At 36.5% G+C, this 25,359-nt stretch overlaps 1 protein-coding gene and 1 pseudogene across 1 annotated transcript in view; one reads left to right on the top strand and one right to left on the bottom strand.

The window, feature by feature from the left end:
- Positions 1-25,359, top strand: part of CCDC191 (coiled-coil domain containing 191) — a 74,736-nt gene that overhangs the window by 41,791 nt on the left and 7,586 nt on the right. The window contains exons 9-14 of the mRNA XM_006905502.3: positions 918-1,167; positions 4,829-5,265; positions 6,054-6,166; positions 8,121-8,203; positions 8,942-9,043; positions 24,677-24,820. Of these exons, the coding sequence (XP_006905564.2) occupies positions 918-1,167; positions 4,829-5,265; positions 6,054-6,166; positions 8,121-8,203; positions 8,942-9,043; positions 24,677-24,820 (1,129 nt within the window). The remainder of the gene's footprint in view (positions 1-917; positions 1,168-4,828; positions 5,266-6,053; positions 6,167-8,120; positions 8,204-8,941; positions 9,044-24,676; positions 24,821-25,359) is intronic.
- Positions 13,644-14,556, bottom strand: LOC102881760 (annotated as a pseudogene).

Below are 25,359 nucleotides of genomic sequence, written 5' to 3'. Positions count from 1 at the left end.
TTGTTTGTCCTGTTCATTTGTTGTTTTTAGGTGTATATCCCATATGTAAGTGATATCATGTGATTTTCAACTTTTTCTGTCTGGCTTATTTCACCTAGCATAATTATCTCAAGGTCCATCTATGTTGTCGCAAATGGCAGTATTTCATCTCTTATGGCTGAGTAATATTCCATTGTATATATATACCATAGCTTCTTTAGCCAGTCATCTATCATAGGACACTTCAGTTGCTTCCATGTCCTGGCCACTGTGAATAATGCTGCTATGAACATGGGTGTGCAAGTATCTTTTCGAATATGAGTTTTCAAGTATTTGGGGTAAATATCCAGTAGAGGGATTACTGGATCATATGGTAGATCAATTCTTAGTTTTTTTGAGGAACCTCCATACTGTTTTCCATAGTGGCTGTACCAATTTACAATCCCACCAACAGTGCACCACGGTTCCCTTTTCTCCACATCCTCGACAATACTTGTTTGTTGATTTATTGATGATAGCCATTCTGACAAATGTGAGGTGATACCTCATTGTGGTTTGAATTTGCAGTTTGCATTTCTCTGATAATTAGTGACATCGAGCATCTTTTCATGTCTGTTCAGGTCCCCTGTCCATTTGTTTTTTTGGATTGTTTGTCTTTTTGGTGTTAAGTTGTATGAATTCCTTATATATTTTAGATTTTAACCCCTTTTCAGATATCATTGGCAAATATCTTCTCCCATTCAGTAGGTTGTCTTTTTGTTTTGTTGATTGTTTCCTTTGCTGAGCAAAATCTTTTTTAGTTTAATATAATCCCATTTGTTTATTTTTTCTTGTTCCCCTTGCCCAAGGAAACATTTTCAAAAAAAAAAATATTACTATAAGTAATGTCAGAGTTTACTGAATTGATTCGTTTTTTAATGGAAATTTTTTTTGCTTAGAAAACAACAACTGGCCGCTGAGTATAACCGGAAACAAGTTCTCCGGCATCACTTTACAGAATGGCAGCATTGTTATCGTGCAGACATCCTAAAGAGAGAGCTGGCTCTAACAAAGGAGGAAACACGGAGGAAAATGAATGAGTTTTTGAAGGCAGCATCACTAGGCAAACTCCGTGCAAACAGATCATCAGGTGTCAGTGTACTTGAGGAGGCAACAGCCATGGTGGATCCACCTATAAGAAATGGAGAGGTACATTGTGTTTTCTTTGCTTGGTCTTCCTACTTATTAACCACTTGCATTTGAGCTCTGCACTTGGATAGCTTAGAGTATGTTAGCCCTTGTCAGATTGCCTTGCCTAAGCTATCTGAAAGGTGGAAGCTGCTACAATGCACAAAGTTTATCTTTCAGTCAATGTTTATTTTCCTGAACCGAATCTTCTTTTTATAATCACGTAAACTTTGATGTAGCTGAAACTTAGTAGGGACATAAGTGAGGGAATTTAAAACTACTAAGAGAAAGACTCCCTCAGGAACAGATATATAAAGCATTGTTTACAACTCTTGAACTCTTATTTGATCATCAGACATTTCTAAATATGCTTGTGACTTACAAGAAGGAAATGTTTAAGTTTTTATTTTTCTAGTGAGAAAAATCATATATATTAATTGTAGCAATTTGGTATGATAAAATGACAGAGAAAAAAGTAAAATAGTAATTCTGTCATCTGGAGATAACCACCACATATTGAGGTATAGCCAGCCATCTAGTCTATTCTCTATTCAGGCATGTATACATTCTTCTCTTTAATATTTAGCTTTAAATTTTTCTTTGAGTCATTGAGGACATTAGTCTGCCTTAACACAGAGAAAGGAAGGCCATGTGTTTTCTTTTTTAATAATAATATAATTATTCTATTTTCTAAAAAGTTTCTTTTTTATCTTCACTGTATGAGGATTTTTTATCAGTAAATCTACTTCTTCAACAGTAGTTCTCAACTGAGAATATCCTGCAGAATCAGATCACTATGAATTTCAAGTGAGTGGGGTACCTGTATTTTTTTAAAGTTCTGCAGATGAACCTGATGAATACCCCCTGATTAAGGACTACCATGCTGTGTCATCATGTTATAATGGCTGCATGATATTCTATTGTGAACCATAAGCTAGAATCGGTTTATCTCCTTCTCTATTGCTGGATATTTAAATTATTTCTAGTTTGCCACTATTGCAAACAAAGCTTCAGTCAGCATCTTTGTGGGTAAATCTTTGCACACATCCATAATGTTTTATTTTGGATAAATACCTAAAAATAGAATGCACATTGTAAAGGCTATTACCAAATTGCCCTTCCAGTGATATTGCACCAAACAAGTGTGTTTTCCTGCCTGATAACATATTTTTCATTTTTGCCAAGTTAACAGGTAAAATATTTTCATCTTATTATTGCTTCAACATTTCCTTTTTTTTCTTTTTTTTTTTTTTGGATTACTAGTGAGGTTAAACATTTTTTACATTAGTCATTTGCATATATATGTAGTATGTGAGAATGGATATAGAAAGATGCATAGTGACTTGTCTCTTTATGCCTTTTTTCCATTTTTCTTCTTGATTATGTATCCTGTTATTTATAGGAGCTCTTTATATTTTTAAGACACTGATGCTTTTACTATTTTATATTTTATAATTTTTTTTTTCATTTTGTAATTTGTCTTTTTGGTTTATTGATGGTTTTGGTACTATACATATTAAGTTTTTGCAAAGTCAGTGCTATCAGTTTTTTCTTTCATAATTGCACTTGTGTTTGAAAAGCCTTCCAGAGAAGGTTCTCTGCCCCGTCGCCTGCACCCCAGGCCCCCTCCATCCTCTACATAACACTGTTCAGTACTCAACTCAGATATGTGAAATTAGTTTGGGCACCACAGGCTTGGGTCTCCAGGCTTGTTCTTTATCCTGATTACTGATAACAAGGAGGCTGGTCTTAATTTAAGCTTAGTCTCTCAGAAAAGGGGCATCATGAGGATGCTTATTGGGACTTATGTAACATCTTGGTCCCTTCCCTTAGGCAATTTATCTACTTTTATGTCAGTTATATAATTTTGTTTCGATTGAGACCCAGGAAAATCTTCTATCATAGGAAATAGCTGTGTAGGACATTTTACCCTACAAATTTCCACTGTTATTATCTTTAAATTTAAAAAAAAGTCAGCAGAAAGTATTGTTTTTACCTGCGTAAAACAGAAAAATTATTCAATATGTATGCATAATTTAGACTCAAGAAAAAAGATCTCCATATCTCTAAAATCAAGAACAAAAGAATTTATCAAGAAAGGATAATATTATAAAAAATAGAGCAAACGAAAATAAAGGGCTATAATAGACTGTAGGTTACTGTAGAAACTATCATCTTTTCCAGAGTTTAGAGTGTAACATGAACAAATGACAATATAAAATTTCTAGTTAGATGCTCATTAATTATACAATCATTCGAACTCATGTACCACAAACATATATTATACCTTGAAATTTTTCAGAATTATTATTTAGCTAATAGGTAATTTTCTCTACTTAAGCCAGACTGTTCAGTTCTGTTCTCTTAAGTACAACCTGTACCAGTAAGCTTCTCTTTCATTTTCTTATTTTCACCTTAAAAAGTTACCATGATCCAAAAGAAATCTTGTTACTGTACTGAAAGCTTTTAGTCCTGCTGGGTTAATAAGGTATCATTACTGCAAAGTTTAAAAGGGCCTAAAACATATACCCTGCTTGATACTAAATTACTTAAGCAGATGTTCTCATGAATAAATGTCCACTGACATTTCTGAAATAGATTATTTTTTAAAGTATTTAACATGTCTGAGTTTCCATATATCACATCTTTCACTTCAGCTGAATCTATAAAAAATATTTGTATCATCATAGAAAATATCTTTGAGTACCTTAGTGTACACCCTTTTAGAGCTAGAAGCTTCTAAGATATAAGATAGTTCACAGTATTTTTCTCCTTACATCACTGCAGAAGGCAGAATCAAAAACTGGTTAGACCTTAGAATCAAACCATTCTAAGTGAAAAGAAGAAACATTTTCACTATGACAATATTTTGGCCAGAATAAAATTTTCTTTTTAAAAATTGTGCTTCCTTCCTCTCTGTATAACAGAACTTGTAATGGAGTATGATACCTCAGTCTGTTAAATGAGATTTAAATGATAAAGCTTTGAAAACTAGTAAGCCATATACTAATACAAAGTATTATTAGGTAACATTATTCTTACATAATACAGTTATTTGTTCAGTAATCCTGGGTTTGCCAGTATTTCCACAATAGATTGTTTGGGAATAACTGGAGACAACTTTATAATCCAGGCTTTAATCTTGAAATAAATAAATACCTTATGATTAACTTAGTGGTAAGAGAGGCATTGAAAAAGCTATTATTAAAGAGCTGTTACTGATTTGTTAGGATATTCCTTAATTGTCAAGCATTCTTGAGAAAGAATATATCCTTTGCAACAAAATTTTCAATTTTCTGCAAAATTCAATCAATTTGTACAAATTAAAATTCCTGTAATATGTATCTAGAGTAATCTTGCCTAATTCACAAATAAACTATCCAAATTAGCAATTTATAAGAGCACATTTTTCTCATTACAAATGTCCTGGCCCATGTCAATGGTTCATACAGTTGTAGCCATTCTTTCACCCAGTTTTCATGGTGAGTAGCTGTACCCATTCTAAGAGTGGCTCACAGAGCGAAGGCTGGTAGTCTCTGAGATGCCAGGCCAGCAGCACAGGGCAACTCTGGCCGAGGTGCAGAGAAGACGTGCTATTAAACAGAGCAGTGCCGACTAGATGAAGTCAGATCTCATCAGCACAATCCTTTAAATAGCTGAGCTATAACATCTTCTCTCTCAGGTGACTGCCGTACCCCCAGGGAGCAATGATTGTATGCCCAGCTCGCACCAAGATAGACCAGCAAAAAACATCTTACAGGTTCCCCTCCAGAATGTCCCTCTGAACACATCTGACAATAAACTGCACAAGACTTTGGATGTCGAGCCCTCCCAACAGCCTAGCAGCAATGAGAAGCTCAGAACTAGCATTCAGAAAGCAGAACCCATTTGCATGGGTCATTTCCACAACCGCCATGTCCTCCAGCAACAGCTGATTCAGAAGCAAAAGAAGAAACTTCAGGAACAGAAGAAAACAATTCTGGAGCTGAAGGAAAGCCAGAGGCTGGCGAAGGCTCGGTGGGCAGCGGAGCATGCTACAGTAGTCACAAATGCAAAGAGCTGCCCGCTGTCAAACCCCAACGAAGAAGAACCAAAAAAAACCTGCCAGGTGCTTCCAAAGTATGTCCGTTGTATCAGAACAGTCTTTTGACTCATTATTTGAGGGTTTTCACTTTGTAGTAGAGGGGCTCCTGAACTTTGCCCAGCTTCCAGACTCTATGATCTCCCCTTTTCTCTTACTATGCACTCTCAAAGTAAAGAAGCCCTGTGCATTGTGATTGGCACATGACAGGTACAAATAGGTATTTAAAGCAAGTGGCTGCCTATAGGATCCACTTATACAGTTAGCATTTGTATTGCAACTGCCTTTGTCTGAGGAGCTGTTATTATACTGGTAGAAGAGAAAAATGCTTCCTTGCTTCTAACCTGATTTATGGGTTTCTGCTTATGTTTAGTGCTGAGAAGCCAAGTCAGACAATATCAGGTCCAAATGGAGCAATCCCTGGGGTCGGCCAATTATCTAGCTTAAATTTGTAGCTGTTTTGGGTAAAGAAAATCTTTGAGCCTGGAATAAGAGCCCCAATTTCTCAAAAGCTATTTAAGATAGTTTCAGACATGCTTGAGACATACTCAATATGTGTGATAAATGGTAAGATAAGAAGTGGTTGATACCTATTTATTTGAAGCACTGGGATGGGAGTCAGAGCACCAGGCTCACACTGTAGACTCAGGCTAATCACTCAAATTTCCATGCCTCATTACACCAATTTATCTAGTGGGTATAATAATTTATAGTTATCTCAGAGTAAGGATTGATTAAAGTTTTTAAAATGCTTTGAGTTCCTCAGGTACAGTGGTTTTGAACAAAGCTGGTTATCGGTCTGAATTCTCTTTTTTTCCCCCCTCAGTTTGCCTGTTGCTTCTCCTCTGACTGAAGGTAGTAGAAGTGGCTCTCGAAATTCTCTTTCTGGACCCAGAAGGAACCCAAGGCAGCTGATGGCACCCCATCCCATAGTAAAAGGCAGGGCTGTCTTCGTGGGGCTTTGGTGGTGGTTATCTTCCCTCTTGGAGTAGAATGTGATTGGACTGAATTCTGGCAACTCTTGGTTTTGAGGCTTGGCAGAACGTGGTCAGTTTAAGATGGATAAGACATGTGGGAAGCAGAATACACCAGAGAGCCCCACTATTTTCCTTGCCTCTTCTACCAAACTTTTCTGCCTTTCAAGCCAATGTGGAGGGGGCGGGGGGGAACACCATTGCTGAAAGGTGTATCATTTTCCTATAATTTGAGATTCGTATTGTTATTAAAAAAAAAAAGGGACAAATACACAAATGAGAAAACTGTAGCTGCTAAGAATAAAGTATCATTATACTTTATTAACGTTAAAATATTGACCAATTCACATCAAGTTATTCCATCATTTTATAATGAGTTGTGCCTTGATGATAGGCTTTTAGTAATAAAATCTATAAACCACACATTTTAATTTAATAAGATATTTGATGTACATAGAAATTGTTATTTAAACCAAAGAATATATGAGTATTCCTTAGAAGCCACCTAATGAATCCGCTAATTGTTTTTACTATATAGTCACTATTCATATATTTGTATATGGTAGTAGGCACATTGACAATAATATTGTGGTTTGTAAATCTGATTTTTCACTTATGGCAAGATTACTGCCCTAGCAAGAAATGATATCATCTGAAGGACATTGTGCCTAAAGTCCATTCCCATTAATGAAGAAATTAGCAGTCTTTGTATTGACTTTGCCGGGACAATAGTTTATGCCATCTTTGTTCACCATTGAGGATGACCAAGAAATGCCCTTTTTAGTGTGATTATTCTATTATTATTATTTGATCAAGGAGTTAGCATATTTCATGCCCCAGGCTACTTTTCAAGTAGTCTTTAATAACTAGCTACAGAAAAGATGGAGAAAGCACATATTACCACAGACTCTGCCCTCTCTCTCTTTAAAGAAGCACTTTAATCCTCCAATCTATTTCTGTCTCCTTAGAGACAGTCTCACTTCCACCATCTGTGGCACTCCCACTATTCTTTTCCCAGCAAAGCAGACACTTAATATCTGTAAGAAATAGCCTGGCAAGTTTTTTGTTTATTAATTCTTAAAACTTGGACTTAAATTTTCTTCCTCTATAGCATGGCATGAGGAACCAAAAGTAACCATTGGCTGACTTAGGTGAGCAGAACTTGATACTGCTCCCACCCATGCTCCTCTTCCTATGAAAGTCCTAACTGATGACAGAGTCATATTATCAGACCATCTTGCACATTTGCTTCTTTTGGATTGATATTTAATAGACTGTCAAGAACAGGAGTCTGACACTTGAATTCATTCAGATGCCAGTTCTCCAACTGTGTAGTGCAATTTCATTTCCTGCCCATCTGGATATCAGGCCTTAAAACTCAATTAAAATGTATTGATCATGACCCTAAACTTTAGTTTGTTGTTGTTTTGTTGTTGTTAACATGTACAGACATATGTACAGTGACTTAGGAAAAATTAGAAGACTCAATGGGATTTGAGGAATAATTCTATTCTCAAAGTATTTGTTAGAAATAATTAAAGTTTTCTACATTCATTAAAAGAATTATCAAATTAAAAATCTAGTTTCTGGGTTTCACATACTTCAAGTATCATCAAGGCACATTATCTTATTTAAATTAGTAAACCGTTATTCTAATAGAAATGTAAACAAAAACAAAAATCTGCAAATTGTTCATTGCTGAGGATGGGATTATAGGTCTTTAACCTACAGAAGATATATGTATACACACACATACCTACAATTTATATATTTGTATTTTAATATAAATTTTATACATAAAATTATGAACACTCAACTTAAAATAAAATTTTAACACCAAATTTTACTCTAAAATGGAAATATTTGTTTTGCAGTGTTCTTCATATTTTTGATATTAGAACTCTGTTACTGTTTTCTAGCCATGGAAGAGAGAGCAGTTCAGCGAGCTGAACGGAGGCGGATCTTGGCAGAGAGGAAGAAGAAACAAGAAGAGGAGAAATTGGTAATAAATCAAGAATGCAAACTGAGGCAAGAAAAAGGATTTGTATAGGTCTTCAATAAAAAATTAAATCTAGCTCATTTAAACCTACTGAGACAATAGAGTTGCACCACTTTGGAAATGACTTTTTGCCCACTGGCCTGAACTCTGTGACAATTTTAGGAAAATAAAGGGAAAAACATCAACAGCATTCATATAACAGGTAGGAAATGTTACAAATGTTGATGGGAACTAGCAAATTGGAGGACTTACACTTAACCAAGACTAATGTGTTATAGATAGATGCCTGACCTGATGAGTTTGCAAAGTTAGGTAGTTCTTATTTTTCAAAGTCTTGACTTGATCTGTCAGAAGTAAATTTTGTACCTACTAAGAAAAAGTAGACAGTTTTGAGGGGTTTTTTGGTGAAATTAATGAAAAATTTTTTTCATATTATATAGTTTGGACTTAGTATTTCACAGATGAAAATGAGAACTAAAAAGTTATCATTTTATGATTAAAAGTTAATAGCCTTATTCATGCTTAGTCTCACCTTCCCAAGTAGAAAAGAACTCTTTGGAGAAACTTTGAAATTACACAACTGACCTTGTGTTGGTCAGGTTTTCTACTTTTATCACAAAGTGCAGGCTTCTTCCAGAGTGATGGTTGGTAGATATTTGACTTTCTTCAACCTCAACTTAAAAGATTTTAGTTCCATACAAATCGAGGGTTCTGATTTTTATGAATTCTAATTTTGGTCAGGCCCAGTTAAAGGCCCAAGAGGAGGAGCATCAGAAGAGGGAGGCAGAGGAGAAGGACGCTCAACTTGAGAAAAAACGAGAAGAGAAGAGACTGAAGAAAATGGTTAGTAGTGTCTGGTCAGTTGCCTGTCTTTTGAAGCCTGTTGTGTATAATGCTGTGGCCCTATGTGCCTTCCCCACCCCAGAACTTCCATCTAGAACAACCTTCTCACTTCCACCTTTTTCTCTACTTAGTGAAAACCTACTCATTGTTTAGATCTTAGCTTAATATGACTTCTTCCAGATGAGCCTTTCCTGCCTTGCCCTACCCTCTTCTCCACCCGAGGTTAGATTAGGTCCCTCTTTAGAGACTCTGAGTCTGTTTCCTTACCCTAGACCTGCAAGGTATTGCCACCCAGCTAGCACTGCAACTGAGTCTTCAAAAGGCCATGCCATCATTCTGTCAAGCCAGCTGCTTCAGGATGGTGGAGGACATGGTAAGACCAGTAAGTTCCATGTGTATAAGCCCATTGCTGTACTTGTTTTGTTGTAAAGTGAGTTCTGTGACCAGAAGCAATGCTGTGTGAAACACCATGATGGTGGATAAGGTATTCTGTAAGTCCACGGATGGTCTGGAAGTCCATGGATGGTAGTTCGGGCAGAAGCATTGTATGCAGGAAAGGTAAATCCATATCTAGACTAAGTGTCTATTTCGGTAAGAACAAAACATTGCCCCTTCTATGATGAAAAGAGTCTATTATAATCAACCTGCCATCTGAGAGCTGGCTGGTCAACCCAGAAAATGGTGTCATAGTGGAGACTCATTGTTACTCTCTGCTGCTAGAAGTTTGGGCACTCAGCAGTAGCCATAGCCATTCGGCCTTCGTGAGTGGAAGTCCTTGTTGCTGAGCCCTTGCAGAACCTCCATCCCTGCTACTGTAGCTACTTTCTTTATGAGCCCATTGGGCAGTGGTAGGAATGGCTGGGGAAAGAGGCTGACTGGTATCCACAGAACAGGTCATCTTGTCCATGGAGCAAAAGGTATATATATAATTCATCTTTTGCTAAATCAGCCTAAGAAATCTTTAGAAACTACCCCTTAAAAATGATATGAGGGGTTCTAAAGTAGCCTTTTCCAAATGTGTTCCATGTACTTCTAATGATTTCTGAAATATAAGTTTGTTTTGAATTACCTTTATACCTTTGTCAAAAATCTGTTGACTATATTTGTATGGGTCTATTTCTGGTTTCGCTGTTCTGTTCTATTGATCTTTATATGTATAACGTTAACAGTACCATACTGTCTTTGATTTCTGTAGCTTTGTAGTAAATCTTGAATTTAGTAAATGTGAAATCTTCCACTCTATTCTTTTGCACAGTGTTTTGGCTATTCTAGATAAATTTGAGCCTAATCTTGTTGATATGTATAAAAAAGCTTGCTGAGATTTTGATTGGGATCATTTTGAATTATAGATCAAATTGGAAGAATAGATATTGAGACTTAAATCTACAAACGTGATGTTTAGATCTTTAGATCTTTGACTTGTTTCATGAATGTTTTATAGCTTTCCACAGATCTTACATATATTTTGTTAGATTTATACCTATCTAAGTTACCTAAGTACTTCTTTTTTGGTACTATTGTAAATGATGTCTTTTTAAAATTTCAGATTCCATTTATTCATTGCTAGTATGTATGAACACTATTTTTGTATGTTGACTTTGTATCCCACAACCTTGCAAACTCATTTATTAGTTCTAGGGGGCTTTTTCGTAAATTCTTTGGAACTTTCTATGTAGACAACCATGTTGTCTGCTAACAAAGGCAGTTTTATTTTTTCCTTTCCAATCTGTATGCCTTTTATTTTTCTTGCCTTATTGCACTAGCTAGGACTTACAGTGCAAGGTTGAATAGGAATAGTGAGAGAAGACATCCTTGCCTTGTTCTAAATCTTAGGGGAAAGATTTAATCTCTCACCATTATCGTCATATATTTCATGTCTTTGACATATATATATGATATGTATTTTACACATAACAAGGCATTGGGTATTTATTGCTTTAAACAGTTATATTTTAGTGTAGTTAAAAATAAGTCGAAGAATATATTTCACCTTTAGGGCTTCCACTTCTTACACTCTATTTCTTTGTGTAGATCTGAGTTTTAACCTATATCTTATTTCTTCTGCCTGAAGAACTTCTTTTAACATCTTTTTGTAGGGTGAGTCTGTTGGTAGAGGATTTTCTTTTGGATATAGAAGTCTGGGTTGACAGAATTTTTTTAAAAACTCTTTAAAGATGTCACTTTGTTATCTCCTTGCTTGCCTGGTTTCTGACAAGAAATTTGCTTTAACTCTTAACTTTGTTCCTTTGTAGGTGTCTTAGTCTGCTTTGGCTGCCATAACAGAATACCACAGAGTAGGTGGCTTAAGTAACAGAAATTAATTTTCTCACAGTTCTGGAGGCTGTACATCTGAGATCAGAGTGCCAGCATGGTTGGTTTCTGGTGAGAGTTCTCTTCCTGGCTTATAGATGGCCACCTTCTCACTGGGTCCTCCCATGGCCTTTCCTCAGTGCATGCACGCAGATGGAAAGAAAGAAAACGTGGTATCTCTATCATTAATCCCACCCTTAGGACTTCATTTTACTTTAATTACTTCTTTTGAGGCCCTGTGTCCAAATACAATCACACTGGAGGGTTAAGGCTTCAACATATCAATCTGGTGGGACACAAAACTTTCAGTCCATAATAGTGGGTAAGATGGTTTTCGTTCCCCGACCTGTCTTTAAGATTTTTTTCTATCTTTAGCTTTTAGCAGTTTGAATATGACATGTCTAGATGTGGTTGGTTGGTTGGTTGGCTTTTCCCTGCTTGATGATGTCTAAGTTTCTTAGGTATGTGGTCAGTAATTTTGGAATATGTTTACCCATTATTTCTTCAGATATTTCACCCACCCCTTCCTTTTTCTTCTCCTTCTGGGATTCTAGTTATGCTCATGTTACATCATTTGATATAGTCCCTCAGCTCTTGGATGCTCTATTGTGTTTTTCACTCTTTTTTATTTTTGCCTTTCAGTTTGTGTAATTTCTATTGTCCTAACTTCAGAGTCCCTGATTCTTTCCTCAACTGTGTCACATCTAGCAATAAGCCCATTGAAGGCCCTCTTTATTTTTGTTAGCATGTTTTTGATTTCTGTCATTGTCATTTGACTCTTTATCCATGTCTCTGCTAAAATTACCTCCCTGATCTGAAATGATGACTACCTTCTCCATTAGAGCCTTTAATGTTATCATTAGCTATTTAAAATTCTCTCTCTAATATTTCCACCATCTCTGTCATAGCTGAGTCTTCTTTTAATGATTTCGTTATCTTTTCAGATTGTTTATTTGTCTTTTGTCTTGGCTTTTGGTATGTCGTGTGTGTGTATATATATATTATGTGTGTGTGTGTATGTATGTGTGTGTGTACATATATGTATATACATATATATATATTTTTTTTTTTTTTGCAAGCCAGACCTATTTTACAGGGCAATAGAAACTGAGATGAAAAGGCCTTTAGTGTGGATATTTGTGTTAATCTAGCCAGGAGTTGGGCTATGTTTGAAGTTTGTTAATGCTGCAGTTACCAATTCTAAGGTTTATTGTTGCTATGGGCACCACAGACTTCAATTTCCTCTAGTGACTTTGTTTTTGTCTTCTCTTTTGGCCTTAAGTCTTCCCTTTTTGTTGTTCCCCAGAGAGAACCTGTCTCTCGCAGCTCTCTCAGCTGCAAGATACTCCATTATTATAACTGGTGGTTTGTTAGTGTGCTGGTAGAGTGTGGACAAGGAGGAGCATTCTCTAATGTTCAAATTTAGTCACACTCTTTGGAGTGTATAATATCGAGCATTCAGGAGAATTTCCTCTCCTACCCTAAGGATAGAGCTTTTCTCTGCCCCTCTGTTTCCTGCTTTCAGTATCTACTGCCTCAGTCTGACCTCAAAGCCCTTCCCTCTGTGAAGTTTCCCTTCCTCTTAGGTGAGATGGGAGGCTGGTCTGGACACAGTTCCCCTACCTCAGCTGCAGTGGCATTCCCTGCATTAGCCCTCAGGTTGTGCCATTTGCAGATGAAGTCTTTTGTTTCCTAAGGGAGAATGGTCTGGGACGATTTTGTAGTGGTTGCTATTCCTCTCCCTGAGCCAGAACCATAGCGGAAACTTTATCTAGACTCTCCCCAATCCTCTCTGTGAGAGCCTGGTAGAGTTCCCTAAACAAAAGCCTGCAAAAAGGGAGGAACATCCTTATGACTGTGATCTCCAGAAGCTTCATCTTTCTCATGCTGGACCACCCTTGGCCTCCAGCAATTTCTCCAAAATTTCTAGTTTAATTGTCCTACTGGCTTATAAGGTATATGGTAGTTTCTGCCTCAGATAAGCAAATGCTTAGGTCCTGTGTCTCCCTAAAGGTGCCTGTCTCTCCAGATTTTTGATGGCTTCAATTCTCTGATTGGTTAAAAAAAAAAAAGTCATTAATTTGCTGTCTACCCAGCTTTTTTCTTGCTGGATGCACACAGTTTATGCAGATCAAGAAGGATGATAAATACATTACTGGCCAATAAGTTGTTTTATTTCTGTCACTATACCAAACCCAAATCTTTCTCTTTTAGGAAAGTAAAATGTAAGTTTAGTCCACAACAATAGACAAAAAGATTTTGTTACACAGACTAATCTCCATTTAGCAAATCAACTGTTTGTAACCATCACAATTGAAATAGATGCATTTACAGATTGGTGCATTTGAGCTTTCTTTGGTAGCAGCTTTAAATCTAAAATGCACTTGCAATTGTCTCCTTTTCTTCTGACAAAGATGATGTGAAGCAGTATGTTTCTGCACCCAGTTTATCACCTACCTGTTCTTAATTCCTTTTGACACATCATATTCTGCACAGTCAATTCTTTATCTCCTTGCATACTTTATAGAGTCATTCCCAATAAGCAACCTCCAAGGCCATAGAAGTGTTATTCCTCTGGACATCAAAAAGATAATGACATTTCTAAACTAGTGCCTGTTGTGACTTCTTTGAGTCATTCACATCCTGCATGTGTTTAATGGAAACTTACTTCACCTATTCTAGTTGGGCACTTTTTTGCTCAAGTTTATTAGCAAATGGTTCAATAGTAGTACCATATTTTCTAATTACATAGATGAGCAACCCTATTGTTGAAATGGTAGAGAAGGTCTCTAGGGCAATCAGAAAATACAAGTCCTGTAATACCAATTTTAGGATAAAGGAACTGGAAGAATTCCTCAGGGAAAAGCCCATGACAAATTTGCCCTCCATATTCAGGAAGAAGTGGTTCAGGGTCTAGACATAGCTGCCCCCTGTGAAAGATCCTTGTTACCTGCAATTCCCCTGGACCTAGATGTACTGCATTCTTCAGAGAGGGGGCCACTGTAGCCATGGCAGGAAGTGCCATCTGGGACAGCATGGTCAGTGATGGTCCAAGCGGTGGCATAGTGTCCCTTAGTGTTAGGTGCAGCAGTGAGATGACCAATCAACAGGTCTCACACAGGGACTTTTTGAAAATAAAAAGCTAAACTCTTGACATCCCATTGCTCTCTTTTTATTAAAAGCTTATTTTCTAGCAATACTTATCAGACAGTGACTTTTATGGCTATATAAATATGCTTTTGATTGATAGATAGTTGATGAAGTTTGTGGTCGAAAAGACAAATTTATCTGAAAAGACCAGGTAAGATTTGAAGTCCTCCATAATTGATTAACAAGCATATTTGTTCATTTAACAAGTGTATGTAGAGCAGTGGTCCCCAACCTTTTTGGCACCAGGCACCGATCCTCCTACGAGAATCTAATGCCCAAAGATCTGAGGTGGAGCTGAGGCGGTGATGCTATCACTGGGGAACGGCTGCAAATACAGATGAAGTTTTACTTGCTTACCAGCCGCTCACCTCCTGCTCTGTAGGCCAGTTCCTAACAGGCCATGGACAGGTACTAGGGGTTGGGGACCTCTGATCTAGAGCATCTACTATGTACTAGGCATTGTTGTAGAAAAAAACAGTAGAGTAGACAACAGCCCTGCCCTCAAATATGCTAGCTGGGGCAAACATGTACTAGATAAGATAACAATTAAAGAAGCAGGGGGTGAAAGGTATAAAGGGAGAAGCAAGATGGGAAGAGCCTCTCTGAGGAGGTGATATTTGATCTGCTGGATGCTGAGGAGCCCTCTGCAAGGTCTACGAGGGGCACGTTAAATGTGAGATGCTTATTAGACTTCCAAATGAACATGTCAAATAGGCAGTTGAATATGTAAGTCTGGATATCAAAACTGTAGTAAGGAAACCAGGAATCAAAAACATGTCACTGTTTTTACTGCTCTGGAACTGAATGAAATCAACTTAGGAGATTGTATGAATAAAGAAGAAATATGAGTGTCCAGGGCCAAGTCTTAGGATATATGAATAATTACTTGGAGAATGAGGATCTAGTAAAGTAGAAAGAGAATCAGGAGAGTTGTTTGTTGACAAACAGAGGAAAAAGTATTTCTGGAAGGGGGCGATGGTGGTTAATTGGGCTAAATGCTCCTGAGTTCAGTTAAGAGGACAGGCAAGCGACTCTTTGATTTGGCAACATAGAGATAATTCATGACCTAGACAAGAGTATTTTCAGTGGAGTGCTCGGAAGGGAGTTGCTTCTCAGTGAGTTGAGGAGAGAGTAGAAGGTGAGAAAGTCAATACCATGAGTATAATGGGGGTCACATGGATTCAAAGAAGGACGTTTTTTTCCTTTGGTGATTGGTTTTTTTTGGGGGAGGGCGGTTTATTTTGTTTTTTAAAGATGGGAGACACCAACACATACTTGCATATCGATGGGCTTGATCCAGTAGTAGGGAAGAAATTTGTGATACAAGAGAGCAAGGGGTATAAATTATAAGACTGCATTAGCGGGACTATGTTTCAGAGCACAATGAAGCACTCGTAATGGATGGAAGGCAGAGAGTTTGAGGATGATGTCAACTGCCCTATGCTCTTCTTCATTCTTGCTGAAATTCTTGGTCTTTCTCTCAAAGCAGCAATAGTGGAGATATATATCTATATATTTTCTTTTCAAATGAGTCTTATTTTTTGCATGTCATTTGTTGAGTAATTGAAATCAGAAAGCTACCCTGATTTTGTATCCCTTTTTTTTAGCCTTAGCGAACTATGCTCTATGAAACCCCAGCTATGTAGATCACTAATATAAGTGCTATCTCAAAGCAGACGGCATCATATCATGCAATCCACTCAGCAAATCTTGGGTGCAGGTGTTATTATAGACATTTTGCACACAAGGAAATGGAAAATACAGTAATGTTAGTAAAATACAACCAACTCTATTGAGGAATCCTTAATCAAAGAAGGAAATACACATTTAAATTGCTGTGTGAGAATACAAAATGTATTTCAAGCAGACCTCTAGTTTACTAAATATTTTTCTTTCTATTTTTTCAAGGAAAAGTATTTTTTAAAAAGTCAGTTTTTCTCCCACAGTCCATGCAAAAATGGTTTTTTTTGGCGTCCACAACACCAGCCATAGAGTTGTAATTCTAGGAAGATAGACACAATTTAGGTGTGCATGTGAATATGGACATTTCATCTTGAGGAATTTGTACAGAAACAGGTAGTTAGGATTGGAAGATCAGAGCAAATCTGCCTTTTATATTAGAAATGTTTCAGTGCTTGCTGTCCTCTTTTTTTCTCACAGAAGGCTCACGCAATTAAGTATCTTGTCAGAATCGTCCAATTCACCACAACCCTTTTCCTGAAGTGAAATTGTGGGAAATAAAGAAAAAAAGAAGCCGAAATGTTTTTGTATTTATACTATATAGATGACAACTACTGTGAAGGCAGTTTGAAGTCTTTGCTTTTGCTCTTAGGACTTTCATAATGGGTGTCACTTGCTACCAGTCACCATTTTGGGGGAGTTTTTTCCTCTCACTTTTATTACAGCCTATTTTCATTGAACAGCGAAAAAGAAATAAAATAAATCACAATATCTGTATAGTAAACCATTAAGTTTCTGTCACCTTTTCAGGCAGCCCCTTAGGAATACAGTTCTTCGTGGGGTTTGGTGAGATCTTTTCTCTGTGTCACCAGAGGGGATTGATCTTTCTCCTCCTTCTGTTCATCACTTAAAATACAGCTCAGTGTAAGAATATTCTTCTAGACTTTTAATGGAGTATCTTTAAATTTGAATAGAGTTATTTATATATAAATCTCTACCCCATAATCTGAATGACAGGGTTTTATTACTAGGTTTTCCATAATAATGAGGGAAAACTACTGATTGCTCTCCTAACTGGATGTTTTACTCTTTAGTAACTGGGTAAGATGTAAATCATTTTTATGGTCAATACTAAATAAATCTAAGAATATGCAGAGCCCTGACTCTTGTAGGACTCATGACCCACGATTCCTCACCCTATCGGCAGAATAGTTTCCTTTTTTTAATGCTCCAGAGTTCTGTTACCATGATTAACACACTGTTTGATGGTTACATGTTCAAATTAAATTAATTTGCTATTTGTTGAAATGAATTCATTAATTTTGGGGTCATGGCATTTTTACTTTTTTTGAGCTTTACCGAGGTATAATTGACAAAATGGTAAGATACTTAAAATGTAAAACGTGATGATTTGATATACATACACATTGTGAAAGGATTCCTATCATTGTAGTTAACACATCCACCCTCACACATTTAATGTGTATGAGAGAGAGGGAGAGAGAGAACACAAGTTCTCCTCTCAGGAAATTTCAAATATACAATACAGTTTTATCAACTCTAGTCACCACATTATACATTAGGTCCACAGACCTTATTCATCTTATAACTGAAAGTTTGTACCCTCTTTCCAGGCTTTCCCTATTCTTCCCATTCTTCAGCTACTGACAACCATCATTCTACTCTCTGTTTCTATGAGTTCAACTTTTATTTTTTTAAGATTCCACATAAAAGTGACACCACACAGTATTTGTTTTCCTATGTCTGGCTTATTTTATTTAGCATAATGCCCTCAAGTTTCATCCATATTGTCAAAAAATGGCAAGATTTCCTTTTTTTAAGGGCTAATATTTCATTTGTGTGTGTGTGTATCACATTTTCTTTATCCATTTATCCATCAGTGGATACTTAGGTTTTTTTCAGTACCTTGGCTGTTGTAAATAATGCTGCAATAAACATGGGAATACAGATATCTCTTTGAGATAGTGATTTTGTTTCCTATGTATATGTATATATAAGAAGTGGGATTGCTTGATCAAATGGTTGTTCCATTTTTAATTTCTTGAGGAACCTCCATACTGTTTTCCATAGTGGCTGTACCAGTTTGTGTTCCCGCTGACAGTGTACAAGGGTTCCCTTTGCTCCACATCCTCACCAGCATTTATCTCGTCTTTTTGATACCCATCCTAACAGGTGTGGGGTGATAGCTCATTCTGGCATTGATTTGCATTTCCCTGATGATTAGTGATGTTGAGCACCTTTTCATGTACCTGTTGGTCATTTGTATGGCTGCTTTGGAAGAATGAATAGTCAGGTCCTTACACATTTTTAAATGGGTTATTTGTTAGTTGCTTTTGAGTTGTATGAGTTCCCTGTATATTTTGGATATTAATGCTTTTTCGGATACGTGGTTTGCAAATATTTTCTCCCTTTCCATAGGTTGCTTTTTCATTTTGCCGATGGTTTTCTTTTCCTGTGCAGAAGCTTTTTAGTTTGATATAGTCCTACTTGTTTAGTTTCGCTTTTTTGTTGCCTTTGCTTTTGATGTCAAATAGAAAAAAATCAAGACCAGTGTCAAGGAGCTTACCTCCTGTGTTTTCTTCTAGGAATTTTACAGTTTCAGGTAAAACGTGATGATTTGATATACATACAAGTCTTACATTCAAGTCTTTATTCCATTTTGAGTTGATTTTTGTGTGTGGTGTAAGATAGGGGTTCATTTCATTTTTTATATGTGGCTTTCCAGTTTTCCAGCACCATTTATTGAAGAAACTACCCTTCTCCCATTTGTATATCCTTAGCTCTTTTGTTGAAAATTAGTAGACCATATATGCATGGATTTATTTCTGGGCACTCTATCTTGTTTCATTATGTGTTTTTATGCCAGTATTATACTGTTTAGATTACTATAGCTTTGTGATATAGTTTGAAATCAGGAAATGTGATGCCTCCAGCTCCATTCTTCTTTCTCAAAATAGCTTTAGCTATTCAGGGTCTTTCATGGTTCCATATGAATTTTATGATTGTTTTTTTCTATTTCTGTGAAAAATATCATTGGAATTTTGATAGGAATTAGAACAAACCTGTAGATTGTTTTGGGTAGTATGGACATTTTAACAATATTAATTCTGTCAATCCATGAGCATAGAATATCTTTCCATTTATTTGTGACTTCTTCAATTTCTTTCATTGATGTTTTATAGTTTTCTATGTATAGATCTTTCACCTCCTTGGGTAAGTTTATTCCTAAGTATTTTTTTTTTGATGCTATTATAAATGGATTCTTATCTTTATTTCTCTTTCTAATAGCTTATAGTTAGTGTATAGAAATGCAGTTGACTTTGTATACTGATTTTGTATCCTGCAACTTTACTGAATTTGTTTATTCTAATGGTTTTTTTTGGTGGCGTATTTAGGGTTTTCTATATCTAATATCATGTTGCCTGCAAACAGAGGCATTTTACTTCTTCCTTTCTGATTTTAGATATCTTTTCTTTTTTTTTCTTTTCTTTTTTTTTTTTTATTATTATTTATGCCTACAGCACCTGGTCTCCCATCCAAGTACTAACCAGGCCCAACCTTGCTTAGCTTCCAAGATCAGACATTGGGCTTGTTCAGGGTGGCATGGCCATAGACCATGGACCGTGGTTCCACTGGGGCACGAACCCAGGACCTTCTGCATGTAAAGCAGACGTGCTAACCGATATACTGTGGAATCACGTCCACCTTTTTCTTGCCTAATTGCTCTGCCTAGTACTTCTAGTACTGTCTTGAATTAAATTGGCAAGAGTGGGCATCCTTGTCTCATTCTCGATCTTAGAGGAAAAGCTTTTCATCATTGGATATGATGTTAGCTGTGAGCTTCTCATGTATGGCTTTTCTTATTTTGAGATACATTCCTTCTATACCTAATTTTTTAGAGTTTTTATCATGAAAGGATGTTGAAATCTGTCAAATGGTTTTTCTGCATCTTTTGAGATGATCATATAATTTTTAGCCTTCATTTTGTTAATGTTGTATATCACATTGATTTGTGCACTATCTATGCATCCCAGGAATAAATCCCACTGGATCATGGTGTATGATCCTTTTAATGTATTGTCAAATTTGGTTTGCTAATATTTTGTGGAGAATTTTTGCATCTATGTTCATCAGGGATAATAGCCTGTAATTTTCTTATTGTGTCCTTGTCTGGCTTTGGTGTTACGTTAATACTGACCATGTAAAATGAGTTAGTAATAAAATAAATAAAAGAGTTTGAGAGGACTTGCTATTAATTCTTTAAATGTTTAGTAGAAGTCACCAGTGAAGCCATCTGGTCTTGGACTTTTCTTTGTTAGAAGGATTTTGATTTCTAATTCAGTCTCCTTACTAGTAATTGGTCTGTTCAGATTTTCTAATTTTTCATGATTCTGTCTTGGTAGGTTGTATGTTTCTAGGTTTCTAGAAATTTATCTAATTTATTGTTATATAATCGTTCATAGTAGTTTCTTAGGATCTTTAGTGTTTTTGTGTTATTTATTATCATGTCTCCTCTTTTATTAATGATTTTATTTGTCTTTTTTTTTTTCAGTCCAGTTAAAGGTTTGTCTCTTTTGTTATCTTTTCAAAAAACCAGCTCTTAGTTTCTTTAATCTTTTTCTATTGTCTTTCCAGTCTCTATTTCATTTATTTTTTTCTGTGATATTTATTTCCTTCCTTTAACCAACTTTGGGCTTATATTTTTGTTCTTCTAGTTCCTTGAGGTTTATAGTGAGGTTGTTTATTTGATATCTGTCTTTTTTCTTAATGTAAGTTGTTATCTCAGTAAACTTCCCTCTTAAAACTGCTTTTGCTGCATCCTATAAGTTTTGGTAAGTGTGTTTACATTTTCATTTGTCTCAAGATATTTTTTTATTTCCTTTTTGATTTCTTCTTTGACCCATTGGTTGTTCAGAAGCATGTTGTTTAATCTCCACTATTTGTGAATTTTTCAGTTATTATCTTGTGGTTGGTTTCTAATTTCATAACATTATGGTTAGAAAAGGTGCTTGATATGATTTCAGTCTTTTTAAATTTATTAAGACTTATTTTGTGGCCTAACATATGGTTTATCCTGGAGAATGTTCCATATGCACTTAAGAAAATGTGTATTCTGCAGCAGTTAGATGCAATGTATTGCATCAGCAGTCCCTAACCTTTTTGGCACTAGGGACCAGTGCACCTATAGGAATCTAATGCCTGATGATCTGAGGTGGAACTGAGGCGGTGATGCTAGCGCTGGGAATGGTCTTCAAATACAGATGAAGAAGCTTCACTCACTCACCTGCCGCTTACCTCTTGCTATGCAGTCTGGTTTCTAACATGCCATGGACCCCCTGCTGTATATGTTTGTTAGGTTCATCTGGTTTAACATTAGTTTAAGTCCAATGTTTCCTTATCGATTTTCTGTCTGGATGATCTATCCATTGTTTAAAGTGTGTTATTGCAGTCCCCTACTATTATTGTACTGCTATTTCTCCTTTCAAAATGTTAATATTTGCTTTTTATAGATAGGTATTCCAGTTTGGAGTACATATTTATAATCGTTATATTCTCTTAATGAGTTGTCTCCTTTAGCATCATATAATGATCTTTGTCTTTTGTTATAGTTTTTGGCCTAATGTCTATTTTGTCTGATAGAGGTATAGTTACTGCACTCTTTATTGGTTTCCATCCCTTTTAGTCTTTTTCTATCCCTTTTAGTCTGTGTGTGTCTTTAAAGCTGGAATGAGCCAGCATATAGTGGAGTCTTGTTTTTATATCCATTCAGCCACTCCATGTTTTTTGATTGGTGAATTTAGTCTATGTACATTTAAAGCAATTATTAATAGGCGTGGATTTACTTTTGCCATTTTGTTAACTTCTTTCTGGATGTTTTGTAGTTCCTCTGTTCCTCTCTTTCTTTCTTCCTTTAATTTAATGATTCTTCGTAGTGGTATGCTTTAATTCTTTTCTCTTTATCTTTTGTATATCTACTATAGGTTTATATTTTGTGGTTACCATGAGGCTTACATTAATACCTTGTAGCTCTAACAGTATTTTAAGATGATAACTTCAAATGCATACATTCTATTTTGACACTCCTGCTCCCCCATTTATGTGTTTGTGTCATAATTTACATCTTTTTGTATTGATTATCATTATTATAATTATAGTTATTTTTAATACTTTTCTTTTAACCTTTATCTGGAGTTATAACTGATTCACCCACCACTATTATAATATTAGTGTTTTGAATTTAACTATATATTTGCCATTACCAGTGAGTTTTATACTTTCATATGTTTTCACGTTACTAATTAGTATCCTTTTGTTTCAACTTGAAGAATTCCCTTTAACTTTTCTTGTAAGGCTGTTCTTATGGTGATGAACTCTTTCAGCTTTTGTTTATCTGGGAAACTACTTATCCTTCAATTCTGAAGGACACCTTTACTTGGCGGTGCATTCCTGTTTGGCAATTGTTTTTTTTTTTTTTCCAGCACTTGGAATATATCATTCCACTCCCTCTGGCCTGTAAGCTTTCTGCTGAAAAATCTGCATGTAGTGACATGGGAGTGTCCTTATATGTAACAAATTGCTTTTCTCTTCCTGCTTTTAAGATACTCTCCTTATGCTTAACTTTTGACAATTCAATTATAATGTCTCTTGGTGTACGTCTTTTTAGATTCATATATTTGGTTTTCTTTGGGCTTCCTGGATATGAATATATTTCTTTCCCCAGGTTAGGGAAGTTTTCAGCTAGTATTTCTTTGAATAACCTTTCAGCCCCTTTCTCTCTTATCCGTCTGGAACCCCTATGATGACTATATTTGTCCCCTTGATGGTATTCCATAAGATCCTTAAGCTTTGTTCACTCTTTTGCATTCTTTTTTCATTTTATTCTCCTGATTGGGTAAATTTTACTGCTCTGTCTAATGTTAGCTGATCCTTTCTTCTGCTTTATCTAAACTGCTATTGAACCACTCTATTGAATTTTTTGGTTCAGTTATTATATTCTTCAGCTGAATAACTTATGTTTGGTAATTTTTAAATATTTTCTATCTTTTGTTGAAATTCTCTCTGTTCATGCTTTGCTCTCCTGTCCTCAGCGAGCATCTTTATGGCTATTATTTTGAGCTCTTTATTGGGTAGATATCTTATCTCCATTCCATTAAGATTGTTTTCTAGAGATTTATCTTGTGCTTTTGTTTGGAACATCTTCCTCATTTATTTGTTTTTTTCTTAACTCTTTGTGTAGGTTTCTGTGCATTAACTAAAACAGGCACATCTCCTAATCTTGACAGATTTGTCTTGTGTAGGAGATCAGTTAGCTTGGCCCAGGCTCCTGGTTGTCTCAAACCTTTGTGAACATCCAAGCTGCTGTCTTGGTTCTTAGTTGCTCACAGTAGCTGAACATGTACCAAGACCTGTCAGTGTCCCAGAGAGGAGGATCTCAGTCAGCACCTGTATGCAAGCTGATTTGAAGCTGTACCCTCAGGCAACAGCTAGGAATGTTTGTAGTTAAGCCCCTTCCAAGAAGAAATCAGGAGATGCATTTTGCCTGCTCCCTCTGCACTGAGCCCAGGTGGTTAGCCACTGGGGGTGAGATGGGGGGGACAGAACAGGGTAGTGATGTTCCTGTACCCATTTAAAACTGTTTCTTTGTTTGCTATGGTCTTGTGGGACTGTGAATGTAAGTTCCATTGGCTATCTGAGCCAGGTGATCCAGGGTCCCGTCCCTTACATGGCAGTGACAAAAATTGGGCTGCCAGATGTGTATACAAGCTCCTTCTAGAGATGCTGGTAATTTGGTTTCATTGTTGAAGCTCATCAGAGGAAGAAGGTGGGGTAATTGCCTACCAGCTACCCCAGGCTCTGGGGAGGATCATAGCCAGCCCCTAGATCCATGCTAAATTAGAAGCCAGAACCTCAGAAAGCAGCTTATAAAGCATGCAATCAAACCCCTTTCAGGGAAAGACTAGGGAATGAGTGTTTTTTGCCTGTTCCCTCAGGGCTGAGCCTCAGAGGGATAGCCACAGCAGATTTTACACGTCCATTAACAACTGTTTCTTTGTTTGCTATAGTTTTGTGTGTCTCATGGACACAAGCCCCATTGGCTTTCAGAGTAGGTGTTTTAGGGGCCCCTCCTTTGGGTGTTCCTCTTAAAAGCTGGGGTTCTAGATGTGCAGTTCAAACTCTTCGTCCTTAGGTCGAAGCTGGGAGTTGGGAGTTCCCTCCTACATTATGGTGTTGTGCCAGAGATGAGTTTATCGTAAAAGTAGGTCTCAACCTTTTCTACCTATTGCAATGTGGGTATTTTCTCATTCGCCCAATATGGAAGAGTCACTCAGCTAGTTTCTGGATTTCTTTCAGAGGGAATGGCTCTGTGTACAGCTGTACATTCAGTGCATCTGAAAGAGGAGGAAAATTGAGGACCCTCCTATTTGGCTATCTTGGTCCCTCCTCAGCATTTTTATTTCATTTTTTTTCCAGAAAGAACTAGAGAAACAGAAGAGAATTAAGAGGAACCAGCATCTGGAAGCAATAGCCAAAGACCATTATGAAAGGGTATTACTAAGAAAAAAAGGTCTGGAGCCCTGGAAGAGATTGAGAATGCAAAGCAAGCAAAATGTCCAGGTATAGTGTCACACTCTTACTCTCCAAAATTAGAAAATGGACTTTTGAAATAGGATTAACACCCAGTTAGACTTTGGGTGTTGTTTGGTGATTTAAAAGCCAAAAAGAGAAATGAATTGAGAGTTTATATTTATTTGTGTTAGATAAGAGTTTATATTTGGTCTTCCAAGGTGAGGAAAGACTTCTGTAATTGAATAGGTTGGAAAAGCTAGAGTAAATTTTTGCTTAGAGACCTCCAAAGTAAGACAAGAGAGGCCTCTCTCACTTTTAGCAGGGTTTAATAAAGAGAAAAATAATTACCGTAAGATCTGTTAGTCAGGTTTCTGCTACCGTAAAGCTACATAGCAAACAGCCCCCAAATATCAGTGGCATATAACTCAAGCATTTATTTCTCACTCACATGTCTAGACCAGTTGTGGATTGGGTTCAAGTCTCTCTACAGGCTCTATTTTTGGCTCCAGCAGTTATTCAGTGCATGCTCTTCACTTGGCAAATGTCTGAGGTACAAAGGCCCAAACTTGTCATATAAACCTATATGA

The sequence above is a fragment of the Pteropus alecto genome, unplaced genomic scaffold (assembly GCF_000325575.1).
Source record: "Pteropus alecto unplaced genomic scaffold, ASM32557v1 scaffold270, whole genome shotgun sequence".
Taxonomy (NCBI): Eukaryota; Metazoa; Chordata; class Mammalia; order Chiroptera; family Pteropodidae; genus Pteropus; species Pteropus alecto.
The sequence above is the reverse complement of the archived record's forward strand: the minus strand, read 5'-3'. Positions and strand labels throughout refer to the sequence as shown.